The 22,522-nt window shown below is 43.6% G+C and overlaps 1 protein-coding gene across 11 annotated transcripts in view; it reads right to left on the bottom strand.

Moving 5' to 3' along the window:
* The window catches only part of ERG (ETS transcription factor ERG), a 135,707-nt gene that overhangs the window by 3,700 nt on the left and 109,485 nt on the right, over positions 1–22,522 (bottom strand). For 8 of the 11 annotated variants that reach the window (XM_048290926.1, XM_048290916.1, XM_048290970.1 and 5 more), the window contains 7 exons: positions 13,868–14,019; positions 11,089–11,292; positions 10,105–10,185; positions 8,090–8,161; positions 2,990–3,058; positions 2,597–2,653; positions 1,054–1,101 (listed from right to left, as the gene is read on the bottom strand). In XM_048290926.1, the coding sequence (XP_048146883.1) occupies positions 1,054–1,101; positions 2,597–2,653; positions 2,990–3,058; positions 8,090–8,161; positions 10,105–10,185; positions 11,089–11,292; positions 13,868–14,019 (683 nt within the window). The remainder of the gene's footprint in view (positions 1–1,053; positions 1,102–2,596; positions 2,654–2,989; positions 3,059–8,089; positions 8,162–10,104; positions 10,186–11,088; positions 11,293–13,867; positions 14,020–22,522) is intronic. The other 3 variants (XM_048290952.1, XM_048290961.1, XM_048290995.1) reach the window with 3 other exon arrangements.

The following is a 22,522-nucleotide window of genomic DNA, read 5'->3' as shown; positions in this document are numbered from 1 at the left end:
TACTTAATTACTTTCCTGCCACACAAAACTGTTTAGAAAGTCAGCTAATCTAGAACTGTGCTCAATGTCACCTGGGAGAAAGTGAAAGGAAATGGATCAGCATTTTGCCAGTTTCAGGCCTTGAAAAGCCATAGGTTGTTGTAAAAAGAACCACCGTCACTGGGGGCTGAGGAGATCCGTGTGGAACATGGAATGCTCTGCCCTGGGGCTGTCCAGGCAAGGGATGCAAGTGGAACACACAGTGTCAGTCCCTTGTGGTGGCTTGTGGTGTAAATAGCGGTGCTGTACAGCCACAGCGTGGCCTGCAGACTCAGAGCAGTGAAGTCTGCACAATTCCCCATCAGAGCTACTAAATCACCCAGCAGATCCCCTGTCTTCAGCAAAAACATGCTGGTCCGAGGTTGGACTCGATGATCCTTGAGATGTTTCCCAACCTGAATGATTCTGTGAGTCTGTGATTCTCCTCTATGCTACACATCCCCATCCACAATGCACCCCGTTGCCTTCTTGAGGTGGGAGAACATTTTTGAAGTGTTTAACCCAATTATTCTTTGCAAGCAGATTATGCTTTCCTGGTTTTTTTTTTTTTCTTTTTCCTATATATTTCTGCTGGCTTGGGTTATTCATCCCAAAGTTTTATATTCATCAAGGCCAGTATGATACTGTGCTGTGGATTAACAGAATCTGGGACACATCTGATGAAGATTGGTAAGAGATTTGCACCCTTCTGGAGGGGTAACTGGAGACCAGATGGGGTCTCTTACATCCCTTAACCAAATCCTGATGTTCAGGCAACTGAAGTGAACTCCAGCTTTGAAGGCTAGATTCTTTGGAGGTCCTTTCCAACCTTAATGATTCTAAATTCTTCAGTCCCACCCTTGTGTAATTTAGAAACCTAATTCTGCAACACACTGGGTATCATCAGCTCCCACTAAATCACACTGAAGAGTGGGAAAATCAGTGACATCAACTCCCAGGCCTGGTCTTAAAGCTGAAGTGGGGATACTCAGCAGTAAAAGAAAAGCCACCTACATCAGCAAAACCCCTTCTCACCTGGATTTGCAAGTCGGCTGCTGGTCGGTCCAAGAATCTGATATGGATCTACAAAATTGTGAGAGAAAGATTTAAAATCATTCAAAATGGTGGCAAATACTTCAGGTATTATTGTTTAACCTTGTAATGGGCAGTGTGCACTGCCTGAGGGGACAGCAGGTCCAACACCTAAGCAATTTCCTCTCTCTGCAGGGCAATATTTGCATGTTTTCCTTTCCAACTCCGTGTGCAAGGATATACCTTTGCCTTTTGTTATGTATTAAATGCAGATGTGTGTATTCAGAATGTAAGCTTTGTTATGAAGCATTCTGGTGGTGGAATCCCCATCCCTGGAGGTGTCCCAGGAAGGGCTGGAGGTGGCACTCAGTGCTCTGGGCTGGTGACAAGGTGGGCATCGGGCACAGCTGGGACTCGATGAGCCTGTGTCAGCCCCACAATGCCTGTAGCATCTTAGTATTTCCCTCTAGGAACTCCCTCTGGAAATGAAAACTTAGCTTGGTCTGAAGTCCAACAGGGAAAACAGGAAGGCTGTGACAGCAGGACCAAAGCCAAAGTGATGGGCTGCAAGCACTGAGTGACCCTGTCACTTCTACAGCCAACAAGACAATCAGGTTACATTCCTTACACATTTAAATAATCTGTGCAGCTCACACACAGAGCCATTAAATGGCCCTCAGGACTTACATAAATCACCAGTATATTTCTAGGAAGATTCTCGTGGTTGGAAGGCCAGATTAGATAAAACACTGCTTGGGCAAAAATCAGTGTAATACTTCCCAGGCAGTCTGTGCAGGAGTTAATGAGACCTATTCATGCACAGTGTTGTTTAGTTATAACAAAAACCAGAATAATGATTTAAAATCCATGTGATAAAAACTGGCTCAGAGTCTTCTGAGCTAAGAATATCCTCTAAATCTCTTTTATTTCCTCCTTCTAACCTTTTGCTGTTAACAAAAGCCATGACTGACTCAGGACCTTTGTAGTGCTCTCCAGCTACCTGTCCAAAATGCAGCTGAATTTGCAATAAGGGATTAGGTCCCACCCCATGGATTTGCAGCTTTGAAAACACAGAAGGCCTCCATTTTGCTACACCAATACTTTCCAAACCCATAAACTTCTACTTTCTCCTCAGTTTCCCAACAGACTGAGAATCCCTCTAATATTCCTGTTGTGTTTCAGGAGCCAAATTCAAATGGGTTTCTGTAGGCTGTAATCCATTCCCTTTTTTTGGGCTCATGTACATTTTCCAGCTGTTGGTATTTCAGCTACTGGGGTCTTTTGACATCTCTACCTTCCACCTTTGCACCCACACTGTAGGTAGATTTTTTTAATAGCATTTTCATTCTGCAAGGTTGTCACTGCCTTTAAATATCACATTCATCCCAAATCCAGCTGCAGAGCCAATCCCACACACATCTGGGGTTTTAGTGATCTCCAGCTGGAGGGGTCTGAACCAGATTGTGCAGTCTGGCTGGTAGGTGAGAGCTGCCCTTCTCATCATGTTCAACAAACCCAGGCAGAATGCAAACCAAATGACACCCACCTAACTGAGGACGCTGGTCTTCTGTTTTGGGAACTGTTGAGGATGATGGCTGAGTAGCTGAAAAATGGAAAAAAAAACCCCCATGTAGTTATTTTTCCAGTTAGGAAGTTGCTCACCAAACCTGTAAGAGATCCCTAGGCCTGGAACTCCTGCTGCTCTCTGCCCCAGGATAGACACAAGAGGATTTAAAGCTCACAAAAAGCTTTTTAAGGCTCTATGGTGATGGACTTGATGAAGTTTGAGTTTAAGGAGGGATGTGGCTGCCCAGTGACATCTCCCAGAATTGCCCATACAACTGGCTTTCCAAAAATGCACAGATAAAACCCCTCCAGAGCTCCTATAATTCCCTCTGTAGTCTAATCCATGTTTCCCCAGCTGTGCAGATGCTTTTACCTTTTGACTGAGGGCTGGGGTGGGTGTGACTCGTCCATGCTGATCTCCTGGCTTGCTCATAAGGCAAATCTGGGAAGGAAAAGGACACCTATTCATGCAGATATGGCATCAAGTGGTGATGTCAAGAAAGGGTAGGTTTAGGGGGGGGACTCGGGATTTGGAAAATTACTGAAATAGGAAGGCAATTCTTTGTTGAAACCTCCCAAATTCAGCATCTAGCAGTATTTCCTTGTAAGAAGACAGGCTTTAGTTGATTTATTCCTTTCTGCTTCTTGGGACAAGCTCCTTAAATTTACACATCTAAATTTTCATTTCCCTTTCTTTCATTTACTCGTTACTTCTATTTTATTTCAGTGCTTTAGCATATAAAAAAAATGAGAAAACTAAACCATAAAAGCTTTCTTCATAAAGCAAATGTAGTAAATTCAAATGTTTGGCTTACCCTTAGAAATCTTTGCCAGTTTCCTGTGCTTTTCCACAGCTGACTTTAACACATTAGCTAAAATTACTGCCAAAATCAGAGACTTATGGAACTTCCAGGATCTCAGGAAGGTAGCAGTGCCCACCTGGTGGAACTAAGTTGGTGCAGATGTCTTGACTCTCAACACTACTTGTGCTTTATTTCAGAGCTCATGTTTGGAAATGAGACCAGTTAGGAAGCAAGGAAACAACCCCAGACTGGCTCTGTGCAAGGCAGGTCTGCCCCTTTCCAAGCGTTGGGAGAAGCAGCATTGCATGGAAATAAAGTGTAAAGTGTGAAATGCATAACCAAATGGCCTTTAATTTATTTGGTCTGTTTGGCCTGCCAGCACTTCCACCTCCCAGAACCCTGCACTTCAAAACCTCCGCTTTTGCTGAGATTTGCAATTGATCTTTGTACTGCATTTTCATCATGAGTAACCTTGTATCCCTGATTTCTTGGGAACTAGTCCACAGCCTCAGAGAAAATCATGTGCATTGTGCAGGTGCTCATCTCTGAGGAGAGCACTGGTGTACAGGTGAATCATTGTGACCTGCAGGTGTCCTGCCCAGGCTGAGATCAACACTGCTGTTTACTCAGAGACTTTACCACCTGGCAAAAAAATTCCAGAATTACTCTGGTTGTAATTCCAGTGGGTTCTGAGTTCTGTCTGTACAGAGGGGGCTCAGCTGTGGGAGGCTTGCCTGCCTCTTGTCCAGTCCTGCCAGTTCCATGGCAGGTTCTCCATGGTAGGTTCTCCACCTCCTCTCTAGATTCCCTTGCCAGGCAGATTCTGGTGACATGAAGAACCTATTTTTCCCTCCAGTTTTTCCATTCTCTGCCCAGAAAGATGCTGTCCCAACCACAGCTCCACTCACAATCTCATCTCCTTTCTCCTTTCTCCTCCCCCCCTTTCTCCTATTTTTGGATCTCCAAACTATCAGACACCTGTGCCCTGAGAGGACTGGGAGATGCTGTGTGTGCTTGTACTTGGTGGCACTTGAAACACATTTGGTACAAATTCAGTACAGTGAGAAAGATGCTTTGCCTTTTAACTCAACACATCACAAGATGATCTTTTGACTACGCCCTCTCCATGAAAAGAAAAATCCATTTATCAGCTTTTCTTGAAATAGAGCAAAGTTCCAGCTTCGTTCTTAGTTCAGCATCGTGCCTTGATAAACACGTTGTTATTCCAGATAAGTAGATCTGTTCTTGTCCATGAGATATCAGCACAACATGTCCTTATCTTGGACAGATCGCTGATGGGAATGCTCCTGTTTGGAGAGACAAACCCCAACCAGGTGTCCTTGAGCTCCTGAGAGCCTCATTGTGTTACTGTCACTGAAACCCCATGTTCTGTTGTAAAGATGACTGGAGAAACCCTCCTTTGTCACTGCAAGCCCTGCTCATTTCCCATTTTCTATTGTAGTGCCTTAACAATGGCAGTGCTTAATTACTCTCTCCAGAACTGCACCCCAGGATTTGGCTGATTCCCACTGAACATTATTTATTCCCCCTCCCTCCTCATTTTTGACCTTTTTCATGTCATCAAGTGATTGTCCCCAGGGTCTGCTTTTGCTCTCACATGAACAGTGCTTTGTTATGGGAAAGCTTCTTTGCAGTCTGGTTGAAATGTGACATTTAACTCAAAGGAAAGCCACAGAATAAGCCAACAAAACAGTTTCCTGAAAGAAAACTGAATTTTTGCAAAACCCCCTTTTTTTTTCTGAATAAAAATTCTGATTTTCAAGACATCCATCAACTTTCAATTGTAAAAGATAAAATAAAACAATGCTTCCAAAATCACTACAGTTTTTTGTAGAAAATGTTTAGTTCTGCACAGAACAGAGACACCCTAAAACCAAACTGCAATTCCACAAGTAATTGTGTGAACACAGAAAGATGTTGACACAAAGCATTTTGTTTCCTGAGTGTCATTTTAAATGTGAGTTAGGTAAAAAAACTGAAGTGAAGGAGCTCCCCATGTCTGACATGTGCTTTAGGACCTTTTCCTCTAGAGAAAATTAACATTTTATTTCTCCATCACACAGAGGATGGAAGAAATACTGAAATCATGGACCTTGTCAGGGAACAAAAAATCCCAATTTTCATTCAAGTCCAGTGGAAAATAGACTCATGCCAGCCTTTGCCTCAAATCCTCTCAACTGGCATAGCTTTTCTTGCAGGACACCAGGTCCCTCTGGCCTTATGTTACATGTTCACTTCTGCTGGGAATTACTGAGTGAGTTTGGGGCCTCTGGATTTTTGTTTGGTAATTGTTTCTATAGTTCTGCTTTGTTTTCTCATCCCTATTTATGCTGGCATTCCCCAGTGCCACTGAGAGCTCCTGGGTGCCACAGTCTGCTTTAATGCTCCATGAAAATGTCAAATTTATTTGGAATATCCCTTCTTCTTAAACTGACACTAAGCAGGTGCTCTGTGACACTCTTTAATTTGATAATTATATCATGTTTCCTCAACCCCAGACCGTGATTTGAACAATTTCAAACCTCTGTATCTCTCAACATGCTCCAAAGATTTTTCCATATTCCCATGGCTTTCCCAGGCATTTCTATGCACCTCCAAATTCAGCAGAGAGCCTTTTTGATAAGGGATGATTGACACAGCCTTCCATGCAAGGCCACACTTCTGGGGTATTTAATGGCACAGCCACATTTCCCATGTGGCTCTCCACCGTGGTTCTTCATTTGTTCACATTTTCCACTCTGGCCCACGAGCAGAGCAGTGGCTGTCACTGTGCCATAAATAAAGATGACTGTGTTAAGTTGCTCCTTCATGAGTGAAGGGGGCTCATTTGGAATCAGTAAGATATGCAAATAACTTGTGCCCTGTGCTGCATTTTTCAACTTGTATTTTCAGCTGTTAACATATTGCCAAGTGGTTTCTCCCTAATGAGCTTCCTGGGCACCTGGACAGGAATGCCTTAGAGGAATCTCTGGGTTTTAGTAACAACAGAATCACAGAATCACAGGATGGGTTGGGTTGGAAAGGACCTTAAGGATCATCTTGTTCCACCCCCCTGCCATGGCAGGGACACCTCCCACTGTCCCAGGCTGCTCCCAGCCCCAATGTCCAGCCTGGCCTTGGGCACTGCCAGGGATCCAGGGGCAGCCCCAGCTGCTCTGGGCACCCTGTGCCAGGGCCTGCCCACCCTGCCAGGGAACAATTCCTGCCCAATCTCCCATCCAGCCCTGCCCTCTGGCACTGGGAAGCCATTCCCTGGCTCCTGGCCCTCCAGCCCTTGGGAATTGTCTCTCTCCAGCTTTCCTGCAGCTCCTTCAGGCCCTGCAAGGCCACACTGAGCTCAGCCCAAAGCTTCTCCTCTCCAGGCTGAACAATCCCAACTTAACTTAAGATGTCCATTATTGGTGATGGGCTAATTAAGCAGTTCTTGATTTGTTTCTTATGATAGGTTGATTTAAATTCTATTGTAAACAGTTGTGGGGCATTTTGGTAAATGCCTTATGAAAGCCAAATTGTATGCATTGGATCAGAAGTTCCCTTTTTAGCCACTAATACAAACAAACAAATCTAGCAGGGTTTGATTTCCAAGGATCCAAACAGGTTGAATTTGTTGATGTAATTGCCTGGTAGTTGTTTCCTTATGTCTCTCTTCTAATTATCACTTAACAAATCTACAGACATGATTTACACATGTGTACAAGTGTATATAAAATGGTTATCTGTATGTACCCTCCTGGATTCTACCCTAGAGCACAGATAAAATAATTGCTATTCAAAACCCCTCTTTTTAATGTGAGAATGTATCTTTGGACCAGAGCTCAGCCAATTCCAGTGCATGTCCCTTCAGAACACTTGGATTTATGCCTCTGGCTCAGTAGTGGATTTCCTTTAAATTTAGTATTTTGCTGTAGCTCCTCCTGATGTCCCTTAGTACTCTGCACTCATTATTGGAAAAGCAAATGTCCAGACGAGGCATTTTTCCAGCATTTTTTGTAGTGAAGGGTGATAAAAAGAAAATCTTTGGCTTCATAGCCATGTCCTCACCTTCTTTAATTATTCCCACTAGCCTTTCACAAATCACCACATCCACAACATTTTCACAGGCTTCAAAATTTTGAGCATTAAGAACTTCCTTATGTTTTGACTTTACTATTTAAGACTCTTCAACTCACAATCAGATTGTTGTGGGTTTTGCTTGCCTCAAACATAAGTAGAATGTAGATAGCAGGAGAAGCATGTATCCTGCATTTTTAGAGTATTTTTCCACAGTAGACTTCAAATAAAAGGGAATTTTAGCCCCATTTTAAAAACAGAGAGCTGAAGGGCATTGATCAGTGACTGTGCTGGGACAATGCAACAGAACCAGCAAAGAGAGCTCAGGTTTCTGATTCCCTGGTGCTTTAAAAAGTTGATACATTTGCTTCAAAGACAGAGATTTGTGGAAGAAATGGACTTATTAAACTGCTCTCTTTAATTATTTCACTCTACACAATTACATGGACACACATATATGTGATATAGGTATATAATGTGTGGGTTCCAAATAGAGCCTTGCATTTATGAAAGGGGAGTTGAAGGAGGAAAAGAATGAGGTATTTCAAGAGATGAAATGAGTAAGATCACAGCACACAAAACGTGGTCATTGTTCATACCTGGCCTGGTTGTAATTCTTTGTGTTGCTTCTGGATAAACTGATGTGTTTGGAAAAATAAAAGTGGCACCTCCTGAAGAGAAAGAAAAGGACATAACACCTAAAGATTCATTCCCACAGTCCCTAAATCCACCAACGTTTTCCCTCCTGTAGTGTGAATGAATGGAGACTTGGAACAACTAATTTCTGCCTTAGGACTGTTATATATAAAGTTCATTCTAATAATCTTTACATCTATGTAAATCCATTCAAATTACTGGATAAAAGGCTGTGAAAAATTTGTTTTAAGGAAGGAGTCTTGTCAAGTTCAGGAAATCCCCTCTACCTCAACCACCTCCACCTGGGCAGGTGGATTTGTATCCTCTGAAATAAAACCTCTTTGCCTTCATTAGTGAATTCCCAGAAAGGTACACATTTTCAACAGAGACTTTTGGGTCAGACCCTCAGAAATCTCATTAATCTTCCTCAGAGCGAAAAAATGAAAAATATTGAGCTTGATGTAGGAAATGGAATCTCCCTTTTCTCAGGCATTGAAATTGCTCTGACTTCACCAATGGACTTCTAATGACCCTCTCCAGGAACATGAAAAAGGTCAATTACTGCTGATTTCAAGAACTTTTTTTCTAGCTCTTTTGTGGTCCACTGAAAATTGAAACAACTAATTTTTCCGTATGCTGATGATCAGCACCGTATTATTCACACTCCCCAATGACAGATAACCTCATTTTGGTGAAATGAATTTCAGAATATCATTGTCAGTGCACACATAGAGAAAAAGATAACACACAGAACTGCTGAACAACACTTGGATATATGTAAGTGGAAACTGCTTGGCAAATGAGAATCCCAAAAGCCAGAGATAGAAAAGACCATCACGTCCATCTATTTTTAAAAAGGACTTAAATCTTATTCCAAACCACATCAAAGTAAATGGGAAAATTTTTGTTGCCTTTGGTGGGGTTTGCAGCGGGCCTACAGCCCACAGCAGGACTTTGTTTGCCACTATGACCAGTGGCAAACCTCTAATCTCAGGGAAAAATCTTCTAATGCGGTGAATTTTGCTACGAAACTCAGAGTGAAAAATGAAATAAATTATGAAAGAAGCATTGCAATCCAAGTTTTGTTGTCTTTTTTCTTTTGCATTATCCTTTGTATTATCTTTTTCCTTTCTCATAGAGAATTGTTATTTCTGGTCACTGTAGGTAACTAATACCCTCAGGCATGATCATGCAATATTCCAAACGTCTTTTGTAGGGATATAAACCACATTATTGTAGGGATATAAACCACATTATTTGTACAGTTCCATGCCATTCTCTGTTGCACAACTGTTAGAGCAAGTTAAAATAGATTCTGAATTATTTTCATAAACATTTCAAGTTGCATCCTGAAAGATAGACAAGGCATGTGTCATCCTCCTACCTACACTCAACACTTTCCTGGGCCACATTAACAGAAGGGTGAATAGCAACAAAAACCATTTTACATTCAGATCAGACTTAGTGGCGATTACAACATCAGACTTAGTGGAAATTCCAGCTCAAGTCCCACACAGCCAGAAAATGAGATGAGCTAACTGCTTAAAGAGCAATTTTATTGATTTACATAATATTTACTGCATGGGAGGGGATACACCCCCATGCCTCAGAGCCCAAACCACTTTTGAGCTCCAAGAAGCTTCTAGGGATCTGTGGAGTAGATCTGACAGTAGAATGAGACAGAAGGACCAAAAAAATCCTCAGGTGAAAGGCACCAAACCTGCAGTTTTATGCTGTGTCAGGGACCCCGTTCTCTTGCAGGACACAAGAAACTTTTGCACCATTTTTGCACCATCTGGCCCTGCGTGATCTCACCTTTTCTCTGTGTGTCTGTGCAGAAAACACACAGACAGCAGGGAGGGGATTCTCTCGTCTCCCTCCTGATTTACCACTTCCATTTTTTAGCAAGCAGCCCATGGAAAGGAATCCTGTGCTTTTAGAAGATGACCTACAGCAGTGGGAGCAGTGCCAGCATTACCTGTGTTTCTAGCATGCATTAACCGTGGAGAGTTTTGTAAGGCCTTATCAACATCATCTGAAGTCAAATGTGGAAGAGGAGCTACAAAACAAAACAAAAAGCAACACCAAAATGTAAAAAAAATCGTGAATTATCTTCTTAAACCATATTTTCCCCTGCCAGGATTGCCTGAATGTGAGTCTATCTAAACAGCCTGCAGTTTGGAGGGAGGTGTGTGGGCTACAGGGTAAATTAGAGCATTCATTTATCTGGTAATCATAATTTATTATTATGAATGCACAAAATTTCTGGCTGGTTATTGACAGTGTGCGTGTGGAGGAGACTGCACCGCACTGGTGTTGCAATGCTTGGTGGTTTTTTCTCTAAAAACCATGTTTGTTTTAACTTCTTTAAACTGAGGCAAATTTTTCTCAAGCTTAGGTGAAAGCCCTCAAGCCAGGTAATCCCTAGTCCCTTTTTTCCCATTGAAATTCTAACCATGCACTACAATTAATTTGCATTTGGACTTCAGGGACTGTTCCTTTTTTTCTGTGAATTTACAGAATTTTTTTTATTCAATTCAGTTAAATCTTCCCGATCCTATCCAGAGTACAGCAAACTGCTGCCAGTCCTTAGAATCATGCCTGGAATTCACTTTATGAATCAACGTTTGCACTCTCTTTTAGTTAAAATGGAAAGAAATGAGTATGTGACCAGAAAAAACATTAGCACTGAACCCTACGTGATTTTTCTTCCGGCTGAATATGGTGAGCTTCAACTTGATTTTTCTCTGAGATGGATACATAGAAAAGAGTCCCTAATTCTTCTCTTTGAGAAACATGAGTGAAATTAATGGGAATCTTTCCATCAAACTCATTAGGATTTGGGCTGGGCTCCCTATTATGTTCTTAGGAACAGCAACACTTGCAACAGACACTTGAAAACCCAACTATTCACAGCAATAAATTTAGGATTGACTGCAGACACGACGGAGGACTGGCTTACTCTCTCTGAGGTAGTGTAGGTGTGACAGGAGGATGTCTGCATTGTAGCTGGGGGTGAGCCTCTGGAAGTCATCCTTGGTCATTTTGCAGAGCTCCTTGCCGTCGATGTTCTGGAAGAGCAGGATGTCCACGTCCGGCAGCCCGTACTCCTTCACCGCCCACTCCAGCCACTGGCGCACGTGGTCTGTGCTCCACAGCGTGGGGTCTGTGGGGCCACAGAGCATAAAATGAGCCAGGGAAGGGGAATTGCTGCAGCACTGGGCCAGTGCAAAATAATCCCCTCTTCACTGACTGCTGGAGGAATTAATTTGGTGTGCTGAGTGCAAGGGAGAACAACTGTGGAGAACTGTGAGCTCTGAGTGTTAACAACAAACCCTGTGCTGCCGAGTGAGCTCCTTCTCCCACTCAGCTCTTCTGCCTCATTGTTTTTAGGCATTTTTAGCCACAGATTAGCAGAGCTTCTGGCCCACTGACAGCACTGCAAGCTGTAGCTGAACAATTTTCAAAACTCTCTGTTCAATCCTTATCTTTATTCAAGTGAAGTTTCCACTCATGTCTGAACGAATCTTTCTTGGGGGTAGGCTAAGTAAGCACTCACAGATTTGGGCAGTTATTTCACAAACTAGGGTGGGCCTCTAGTTAATAATATTAACTACAATATTAAAATACTCTCCATTTTCTTTCCTAGACTGCTGTGTTGTACATTGCTACACCCACGTGGGTTTTTACTCAACACCTGAAGTATTGGCAAAACCATGTGGGGACAAAAAGCCCCAAACAGTCCAGATTTCAAGCAAAATGTTTTTTCATGAATCCTTAATTTTAACTTACACTTCTTATTTTTCCTCCAAATTCCTCATTTTCTATTTCTCTCCCATTCTACTCTTCCTTGTTCTTGAGTAAGGAACCAACAACACAAAAGTCCCTCGGCTCCTACCATGAAGAATTTATACTTTTTGCAGAAAAAAGATTAAAGCCAAGGGGAAACAAATTCTTCAGGAGCTTCTGCCTTATCATCTTAACGATTCTGTGAGTTTGTGATATCCTCAAACATGGAGGTCAGTTGGCTGTTTCCCATCACAAGAAAATCTGGGACATAAATGACAGCCTAAATAGCTTTTCTGTGGCTCAACTTCAGTGCCATTCCCTCTATTTTGACTGTTGTTGAGGCTGGTCTGAAAGAGGTGGAAACCTCCCGAATTCCACCAAAAAACATTTAAAATAATGCCTCCATCTGGTATGAAATAAGCAGGAATCTGAAGGGATTCAAGTCTGGTGGTAAATCTTAGGTCTGGATGGGATTTCTCACCTACAGCAGAGAACTCTGAAAACTTCAGTTTGGTCTGAAGTAAACAACCAAACACCAGGAAATTTACCAAAATATTTTGATTATGTCTGTATTTTTAAACACTCCTTATTTATGATAAACAGGAAGTTACCACAGCTGGAAATGTGAATTTTTCTTTTTTACTTCTAACTTTACCACATGAACTGCCCACTGCCTATGCAGTAATCAAAACCAACTGATTTTCACCCAATAATTTCTTTAAGTGACCTCAAAACAGCAAGGCTGTGACTGTGACCATCTTCTTCCTTGGAAGTCATTCAAATCCACCTCAAACACACCTCCAGGAATACACTAAATAAAAAATCCCTTGCTGAGCTAACCGTGCTAAGGATTACTAAAAGACTTTAAAAAAAAAAGTGCCAAACACCAGGAAGAAAAATGTTTTAGGAGAACATTCAAAAGTTGTGTATTTCAGTGTTGGCAGGACACTCATTATTCAGAGCATCACTCTCCTGTGTCCAGAACAGAATTGACAATTCCATTGCAGGGGACACTGCAACAGATTTGTCCACACCTTTCTTGACAAATAACTGAAATAATCACAGCTTGCAAAATTGGCCACAGTCAGTACTCTTGCATGTGTAAGCAACTGAAAAACTGTAAGAATATTAAGCAACATGGCAGAGGCAGAAATATTTCAGACAGGCACCTCTCTGCTGGAGAAGAACCAGCAGCAAGGCATTCCCTCCTGGCTGCAGGTGTTGAGTTTACCCTGTGCGTACCCTGTGGTTTAGGAACACCCACAGATGCCATGATGCTTTGACTTGGAAACAGGCATGCTAATTATTCTGCAAAATATTCCAGGTTTGTTTGGAGGACCAAGCAGCCAGAAGTGACAAGAAGGCAGCCTTCTTGTCCCATGAACTGCTGAATCCCACAGCCAAGCCTGCCAAGGCTGACCAAGAATTTCTCAATTGTGCTCTTACATTGCAGTGGAGTTGTCAGTTTGCTTATTAAAATGTTTTATGCTGCCCAGACTCAGGGGATAACCCACATAAAGGCTTTTCATGCCCTGTTTGGTCCCACAGAAATGACTGTGTTTTGGTATTTTCACAGATAACCTTGCTACAGTGATCCTTTCTCTCTCTCCCACACACCCTGTGCCCAGCTTGTCCAAGGGATAAGAAATAGAAGTGGCTCTTCCTTTTGCCCACTTTAGGGTGAAATCCTCCAAAAGGAGCTATAGGAGTCAGATAAAATCTGAGTGCCTTTTATCAGCCCATTCTGCTGCTGAAATGAGAAGAACAGATTGGAGGTGTTCCCACTGTGATCCCTCTCAGCTCATTCTCTCAATAACCCCTAAAAATTACTGCTCTTTTCCTCTTGATCACCTGCCTTGGTAATTTTCTCCAGACCCTCTTAAATAATCTTAGTAGACTGGAGAGAAATGCATCTTTTTTTTAGCATGCCATTTTGGTGTAGAGGGTCTAACCTGCTGGCACAATGACTCTTCGTTCATTGGTCGTCATGTTTGGGGGTGGAACGTGCTTCTCCTCCATGTAGTTTCCATAGTTCATCCCAACACTGTCTGAGCTGCTCACCATCTTCCCTCCTTTTGCCACGCTGCAGTCATCTGGAGAATTCCTAGGCATACAAGAAAGGTGTGCTTCCATTATTATTCCAGTCCTTATTAATATCACCTGCAGAGAATCACCTGGAATGAAATGGAAAACTGGGAGTCGAGCACCTGGAAACTCAGTACCCCCCACCCAGTGACTCTGCTGATTGCTCCAGTTGTCTAAAATCACCAACCAGGTTCAATGGACCATATATTGATTTTTATTATCACAGGATCAGGCTCTCAGATCTCTCCAGAAATTATAAACACTAATAATTTAATTCCAGACATGGAATGGAGGTTTGGTCATGAGCTTGTTCAGCCTGGTGGCTGCAAGGAGCTGCAATTTCCCTCTCCAAACATCTCAGAGACAACTGAGAAACACTTAATGCACTTAATTCACATTTTCTGGGGGAAAACTATTCTTCGTTGCCGTTGTCCAAGCAGTCCAAGGCTTGGAGAGCTGCCCACCTCCACTGCCACCATTGTTCCACACTCAGTTGCACTTCATGTCATGCAATGTATTCACATTCCTACGTAAGGCTCACAAAAAAAGGGAACATTTGCCAAAGCCATGATTCAAAATACCACACGCATGACTGGAAAAACCTTTCAGCTCCTGACTAGCTCAGTCTCCATGGTACTGTAGTCAAGACAGGGAAATCTGCAGAGGATCTGCAACCAGACACCTCTTTAATTTTGGCTTTGCTCTCTGAATAGAGTCTTTAGGTTTAACATCCCACAGGGGGTTCCCTAATGGCATTTTAATTGCATCACAGTTTTCTTTCTGGCAGACACAGACATATTTGTCCCTTAATTTAATGTCTACAACGTGTTTCATCAGAGGGAGAAAAATTGTTACAAAAGTCAAAATAAAGAACTCAGCCATGGGGAATACCTTTAAATGTAAGGAGGTTGTTTGGCAAGGGAAGGAGGGTGTTAGCTGGGGCTTGGTTTCTTTAGCAATACCTCATTACTAACAAGCTTTCTTTTAGTCCTGCCATTTAACTCCTGAAATTGTGCCGTGGTCTCACTAAACAAGAGGCAAGTCACAGATTCATGGAATCATGGAATCACAGAGTGGTTTGGACTGGAAGGGACATTAAAGATCATCCAGTGCTACCCCTGCCATGGGCAGGGACACCTCCCACTGTCCCAGGCTGCTCCCAGCCCCAATGTCCAGCCTGGCCTTGGGCACTGCCAGGGATCCAGGGGCAGCCCCAGCTGCTCTGGGCACCCTGTGCCAGGGCCTGCCCACCCTGCCAGGGAACAATTCCTGCCCAATCTCCCATCTAACCCTGCCCTCCTTCACTTTAAGGACTTTCCCCCTTGTCCTGTCACTCCATGCCTTGTCCAAAGTCCCTCTCCAGCTCTCCTGGAGCCCCTTTCAGGCCCTGTGACTCAATTGTGTTGACTGCTCAGCACTGCCTTGGCTCAGGAACTAACGCAGTTATAATTCTCACACGTGTGTTTTAAAAAAACATCAAGTACTAAGGAAGCTGAGATACTTAGTGCACACCTTAAATAATAAAAGCAATTTCTTTTCTACCCAGTGGTCCTACTAAGTTTACCCTTCTGTGTTAAGATAGATATTAAAGAAAAAAAATCACCTGCTGATGACTTTCAGTTTAAAAATAAAATATGTCACAAGACGTCATTCAATGGATGACAAAATCTTCTTTAGGAGAAGGAAGAGGGCCTTGAATGTTGCCTGGAAAATGTTGGCTTAGCACACTTTTTCCAGGATGCCTCTAAACACATCACATATGAAACCTGCCCTGTGTAAAAGCCCTGACACTGCTCTGTCAGCCACAGGACTGAAAAGCAACCACGAGGGAAAACACAGTCAGCACCTGCCACTGCGTGGTGGTGAATTCAGCCCTTCCTCTCACAACCAGAGCACTTGGGCAATGTTTTCTCAGGTTTAGTTTTGCTCTCCTACCACACACCACTAAATATAACCTTGGGATGCAGCCTATTTCTGTCCAAACAGAGCTGAGCAAAACAAAGCTGCTTTTTGTTTCAGACACAAACGCTGAAGAAGAGCTTTTGTGATGACTCCTTGTGAGTGAAATGTTGGCTTCTTCTGCTTCCCTTTCACAAATACAAATGGCATAAATGCATGAGTGAGTCTGCACTTTAAATTATGGATATTTGGGAACATCCTCCACCACCTGCCCTTATACCTGTGCAGATGTGGGCTATGACTCCCCAAAACGGTTCTGTTACAAAGAACTATTTGGCCCATTCACTGAATTTTTAGAAACAGAGAGCTAGCAACATCCTTTAGCTTAACTATTTAATTTTGTTTTTTTTTTTTTTCTGGGGACAGAAACCGGGGATAGAGGGACTCCAAAGTGAAATATCCCATCAGTAGCAGCCTACAGCACTTCTACGGGCAATGGTGCATTAAAACACTCTTGTAAACACTGAGCAGTAAATGATGTGAAAGATCCAGTAGCACACAGCTTTTGGCAATCTGACAGGGCTTCTGAGATGCTTTTCTGATCTGAATATAAACAGACAGGGGTGGGGAAGAAGATCATAAGTAAGTCATAACTTTTCATTAAAATCCAGAAGCAGATGGTCAAGGGTTTTGTCCCTTCAGCTCGCTGGGTGGACAAGCAAATCCCCCATCCATCAAATCTCCTAAGACCACGCTTAATTTCAGGCACGGAATCAGCTCTGTGGGATTTAACAGGACTACTCAAATTGAGTGTGTGCCCTAAACCACCGAGCCAGGGCTTAACTCAACTGCCTGGAACAAACTTCTACAGTACAGAAAGCAAAACTGAAAATGCAAGCAGACGCAAGAAAATGGTGTTTCTAGTGCCCAGAACAACAAGAGAGTGATTGTCTACAAAGGGGTTTTTTTAGGACTTTCTGTGAGTCTGCTTTATTTCTGAACCACTGGGGGAGCAGGGTGGAAAAGCAGCTTTTGGAAAGTGTGCCCAGAGTGAAGGGTGCAGCTCTGCAGTGATTCATCCCCAGCTCCAGGTCTGAAATGAAACCAGAGGTGTTTTTCTTCACGGCTGCCTGTTATTTTTGCCCTTTGTAAATATACTGTTACACCTGGAATTCACAAAAAAAAAAAAAAAAAAAAAAATTAAAAAGAGGTAAGACTACACACAATCATGGTACCCAAGAACACTTTGTCCAGTCTTGAGCTGATAAATGCCTGCTGAGAAAGTATTTTCTCCTTGGACCTTGAAAGCCTCACCTTTATACCGGGTTACTCAAAATCGAGCTGATTTGATGGTTAAATTTATCACCCACTCCTACCAAAGCTGATTGGAGTTTTGCCAGCCATTGACTCTGATGAAAGCAGATGTAAGTTCATAAATAAGTGCATGAAACACACTTTTTCCTTTCCACTATGCTACTATTTTCCCCATGTGACATAAAACACCTGTGTTGTGTCCAAGTGCAAGGTGTCAGAGAAATTCAGATTAGGAATCAGCAAAACCCTACATATGTCATTCCTGTAGTATAAACTCCTCTACTTAATATTTCTGAGTTTCAGAGGAAAATAAACGAGAAAAAATGTATTCTCCAAATATCTACATGTCTTCAGAAGTTTATTTAATAAGCACAGCTTGGATTACAGAGGCTGCTACAAGGTCAGCTCATACCGAGGGCATTGCAAAGCTTGCTCAGCCTCATCCTCATTCACTGCAGCCTGCTCACGTTGTAGTGAATTCGGTCAGTGCTGCCTCCCCAAAGAGTTTGTCACCGAAAAGAAGAAGAAAAACCTGAAACTTCCCTGAGATTCGTTACTCTGAGATACAGTGGGGATAGCCAGACCTTCCCTAGTGAGAAGGAGCCTGTGCTGAGACTCTGAAAAGCACTTCCAGGAGTGATTTCAGAGGCATCAACACTTCTCAGAGAATCCCAGAATGGTTTGGGTTGGAAGGGAACTTAAAGATCACCTTGTTCCACCCCCCTGCCATGGGCAGGGACACCTCCCACTGTCCCAGGCTGCTCCAAGCCCCAATGTCCAGCCTGGCCTTGGGCACTGCCAGGGATCCAGGGGCAGCCCCAGCTGCTCTGGGCACCCTGTGCCAGGGCCTGCCCACCCTCCCAGGGAACAATTCCTGCCCAATCTCCCATCCAGCCCTGCCCTCTGGCACTGGGAAGCCATTCCCTGGCTCCTGGCCCTCCAGCCCTTGGGAATTGTCTCTCTCCAGGTTTCCTGCAGCTCCTTCAGACCCTGCAAGGCCACACTGAGCTCAGCCCAAAGCTTCTCCTCTCCAGGCTGAACAATCCCAGCTCTCGCAGCCTTTCCTCCCAGCAGAGCTGCTCCATCCCTCTGCTCATCCTGGTGCCTCCTCTGGACTCCCTTCCAAGACTTCTTGTGAGAGCAAAATTTCCCACAGAGAAGTCCAGCACAAGTGAGGCATGAAAATGCCAGAAAACTCACACTGGTCAAAATCTCCCTGGGGTGCTCCCACAGGCTCCTGCCCCACTGCTCAGTGTACTGGGCTGGGGAGCTGTACACAAAGACGTAAATAAATGGGTGAGTAAGTAACTGGAAAAGGGATGGCCAGGGTGGGAACAAGCTGCCAGGTCTGTGGAAGGCAGGGAAGTCCCTCAGAAACACACCACTGGCTAAAGCTGCTTAAACTGCTGCTGAAGCCACGGCTAATCTTTGCTATAAGGTGTCAAAAGCAGCCCTAAGAAGACAAAAGAAAAGAAAAAAGAAAACTGTAGCCTCCCCTGGGCTACTCAAGTCATGGCACTGCTCTGCTCCGTGTAGGGCTTGGCATGGTCCAGCAGCCCCAACAGGCCATGGCCATGGAGAGGAGGGAAGGGGGCATCCCCCTGCGAACAGAGCACCCAAAACAGGGACAAACACCTCTGTGTGGGGTGCCCTGGGCTCGGTGGGTGCTCAGGGTTACATGGGGTTGGCCCAGCGTCACTCAGAGATGTCACCTGGAGGCACCTCTGGTTCCTTTCTCCCGTGACAGCACACAGAGAGTTGTTGGCTTTCTGTGAGCAAAACAGAAGGTGCTTTTTTACTGAGCTGTACACACAGCAACCATCCATCTCCAATTAAATAATAACTTCGGCTAATTCAATCTTTTAATTTTCTTTTTTATTTTCTTCCCCTTAGCTTTCCCCAGCTATCTTGCAACCCACAGCTGCCTTGAGCCTCAAGGCCATGGTGGCAAATGAAGGCAGTCAGCATCTGGCTCACTAGAGGCCAGTCAAGCTATAAATATTCCCAGCCTGGCTCTTTGTGCTCACAGTGTGGGGAAACAGCTGGTTTAAGTTTGACTGCACGTTGTCATTTCTCCATTAGTGCAAACACTTCAATATTTCTTACGTGTCAGGTTGGAGTGAAGAAAGGGAAAGCAGGGAAGGGGGTCACGAAAAGCCAAAGCTAAGAAATGATGTTCTGTATACACATAATTTAAAATTAGATTGCTGCCTGGGACAAGGCTGAGATTTGACATGGTGATAGCTAGGCCAAAGCCACAACGACTTCCCACTTGGCCTATAACTTTCAGGACCTATTTTCTCTTGTTTTTCTTTTATTATTTTTATAGAAATTCTATTATGATGGTAATGGATTACATTTCTCAAATTGTATTTCATTTCAAGAGCTTGTAAGGCTGTTGTATTTGTGGTTTCGTAAAATATGAAATACCAGGAGATGAGGCCCTTCCCAAACCACACGTGCCTTCTTTTGTGGGCAGGGATCATATAGAAAGTTAGGAAAATAGAGCATAAACAGAAGTGACATCTTGTATGGAAACCATAATCCCCCCTGTCTGTGGAATGTCTGCTGATTTTCATGATTAGCACTACGGGGCTGTGAGGGTGCAAAATGCTAAAGCCCATGATCAGCCACTTTTCCTTACCTTCTGTTTTGTCTTAAAAAGCTATTCCCAAACTTTGAATACCGAACACCCCCACTGATGCTGCCCTGATCAAAATGAAACACCCACTAACGACGGGGCAGAGGAGAAAACTCACCCCCAGCTCTTAAGTGCTCTGGACACAGTAAATCCTGTACAGCAAATCAAAAGCAATGATGGCAATAGTCCTAAATAATGACAGCAATCACAACTCTTGTGGGCTCCTATGTCATTATTTGAAGACTATTTTTATATTTCACTGCCCATCTGAAAGCCTTTGGTTGCTGGAAAGTCAGTGGTCAATCGTGAATGTCGCCATGATAATTTTGAATGAGCCCATTATCCCACAGTGGAAAACTTCTTATTTAGCACCTGCCAGCCCAGCACCCCCCAAAAAGCTTCCAAAAAAATAAAATAGTTGAAGTATTAGTGAGCTGAGTTTGTTTTTCTCCTTGGCAACACGTTTGCCTCAAGAACAGAGCCAAACCATGCCCACACACGCATGCAAATGCTCATGTTAAGCTGGTGGATTTTCAGAGCAAAGAGGAGCCTCTTGAAGCAGCCACACATCCCTGACTTTGCCATTTTTCCACCTTGGTAGCCAGCCACTCCACCAACCACCCAGTCTTTGGGAAAAAGGATTATCAGTCTGAGATAACCAACATCTTTTTACCCAACATTAATAATACTTTACCCAGGCAGCTCCAATAAAGAAAATCATCCTCTTAGGACACATCTCCCAGCTCTGCCCTGGGCTGCTGCAGGGGCTGACTCTGCTGGAGACTTGCAAGGGCCTGCTGGGGGTTTTGGGCCAGGCTTGTTGTTTAGTCTGAGCCAGGAATCCCAGGGCTGGATGCCGGTGGTGTGCCACCAGATGTGGAAGGGACGTGCCACCGTGCCCCCACTGCGGGGTTATGCTCCAGGGGTGGAAAAAGCCGTGCCTTGGGAAAACAAGGGATGTCAGGGTGAGGGCTGCACATCAGCCCTGTCCCTCCCCATGCTGGATGCTCTCAAGGTGGGGGTCAAGAGGATGGGGCCAGAATTTTCAGTGACAGGATGAGGAGCAATAGCCATAAACTGAACCATGAGAAGTTCCACCTCAACAGGAGGAAGAATTTCTTTACTTTGAGGGTGGCAGAGCACTGGAACAGCTGCCCAGGAAGAACATGGAGTCTCCCTCTCTGCAGACATTCCAAACCCACCTGAATGCCTTCCTGTGTCACTTGCTCCAGGTGACCCTGCCTTGGCAACAAGGATGATCTCTAGAGACACCTTCCAACCCCAACAATTCCATGATTCAGTGATTTTGTGATTCTGTGGAGCTGCTTAAATACTCTAATTAGACCCACCAGTATCACATCATGATGCACAGGTGCCTCCTACAGCTTAAAGCCTGCCAGTCTGGATCCTGGGAGCAGGATGATCTGCTGGAATACAGAGCTCCATACGGATGAATGCTCCCTCCCCAGTACCTGGGCACAGCAGCTGTCACACATCTCAATAATGCAAGGTACCTCAAGTGCTCCCCATTCCAATTTGCTGGCTTGTACAGCTCAAAAAATCTTCTCCTTAGGAGATTTTACATCAAGGGGAAAAGAAAAAAAAAACACCAGCAAGAAAACTCAAGTTCACCCTGGACTCTGAAAAGTCCTCCTGTGTGTCAGACGTACTGAACCCAGCGAGTACAGAGGCTCTTTGATGAAAATTCAGGCAGATACATGCAGAGAAAAATGGTATTTCCCCAAAGAGCCAGCACAAAAGATGTATTAAGTGATAATTTCATTCTCAAATGGTTTTCAAGCAACAACTGGTAGCACTTAAATCAACATTTTGCACATGATTAAATCCTAAGGACAACTAATTATTTCTGGCATTTCTTTAAAACTTCTCTATCAGCCAAGCTGATGTTGGAAAGCTTCTGCTGTGCTTTCACTGCAGTTAACTTTCAAAATACTTCTTCAATGAAATCATCATGCTGCTCATGGCAAGAGAAATTTATCTGTGGCCTGAATAAGACTCTGTGTTCCACTTCAGCCCGCCTGAAAAAGATGGATTACCTACAGTAAATGTCATTATTCCAAGCTACCTTTGTGTAGTCCCACCCATGGGCATGGCAGAGCCCCATGGGCGAGTGTATTCCAGGATCACTGGGAAATCCATGGATTTAAGTGTTGTTTGAGCAGTACCCAGAGCCTCATGAGAGCATTTCCACAGAGTGAATTTCTCCCTAAATGCATGACACGAATTGCACTCATTGTGGCAGAATTGCTCGTGCCTAATTTGATAAAATATATAAAGAACAATAAACAGCCAAGTACCAGTGTGGCATATGCAACCTCCAGATTTATACTACAGGGTGAATCTTTTGGCCTGACCCAGGAGCAATAAATAGCAGGAAACAGGATTATTACATTCAGGTGAAAGATTGACTGTAGGGTGGCACAAAAGGTCTCATTAGATTTATGTACCTGGGAGGAACAGAATGGCTGCACCAACATAATGTATTTAAAGAAACTCAATTTGATACCTGTGACAACCTGCATTATACATGCAACAACAGCCAGGTAAATGACAGCTTTAATTTAAACTTTCCTTGCTTTATTTAATTTAAGCTAAGCCCCCAGGCTATATTTTGTGGTGCTGGGCAGCAGGGTTTAGCTTGAAAAAT

Source organism: Corvus hawaiiensis, chromosome 2, assembly GCF_020740725.1.
Source record: "Corvus hawaiiensis isolate bCorHaw1 chromosome 2, bCorHaw1.pri.cur, whole genome shotgun sequence".
NCBI lineage: Eukaryota > Metazoa > Chordata > Aves > Passeriformes > Corvidae > Corvus > Corvus hawaiiensis.
Note: the sequence above shows the minus strand (reverse complement) of the source record. Positions and strands in the feature narration are given on the sequence as shown.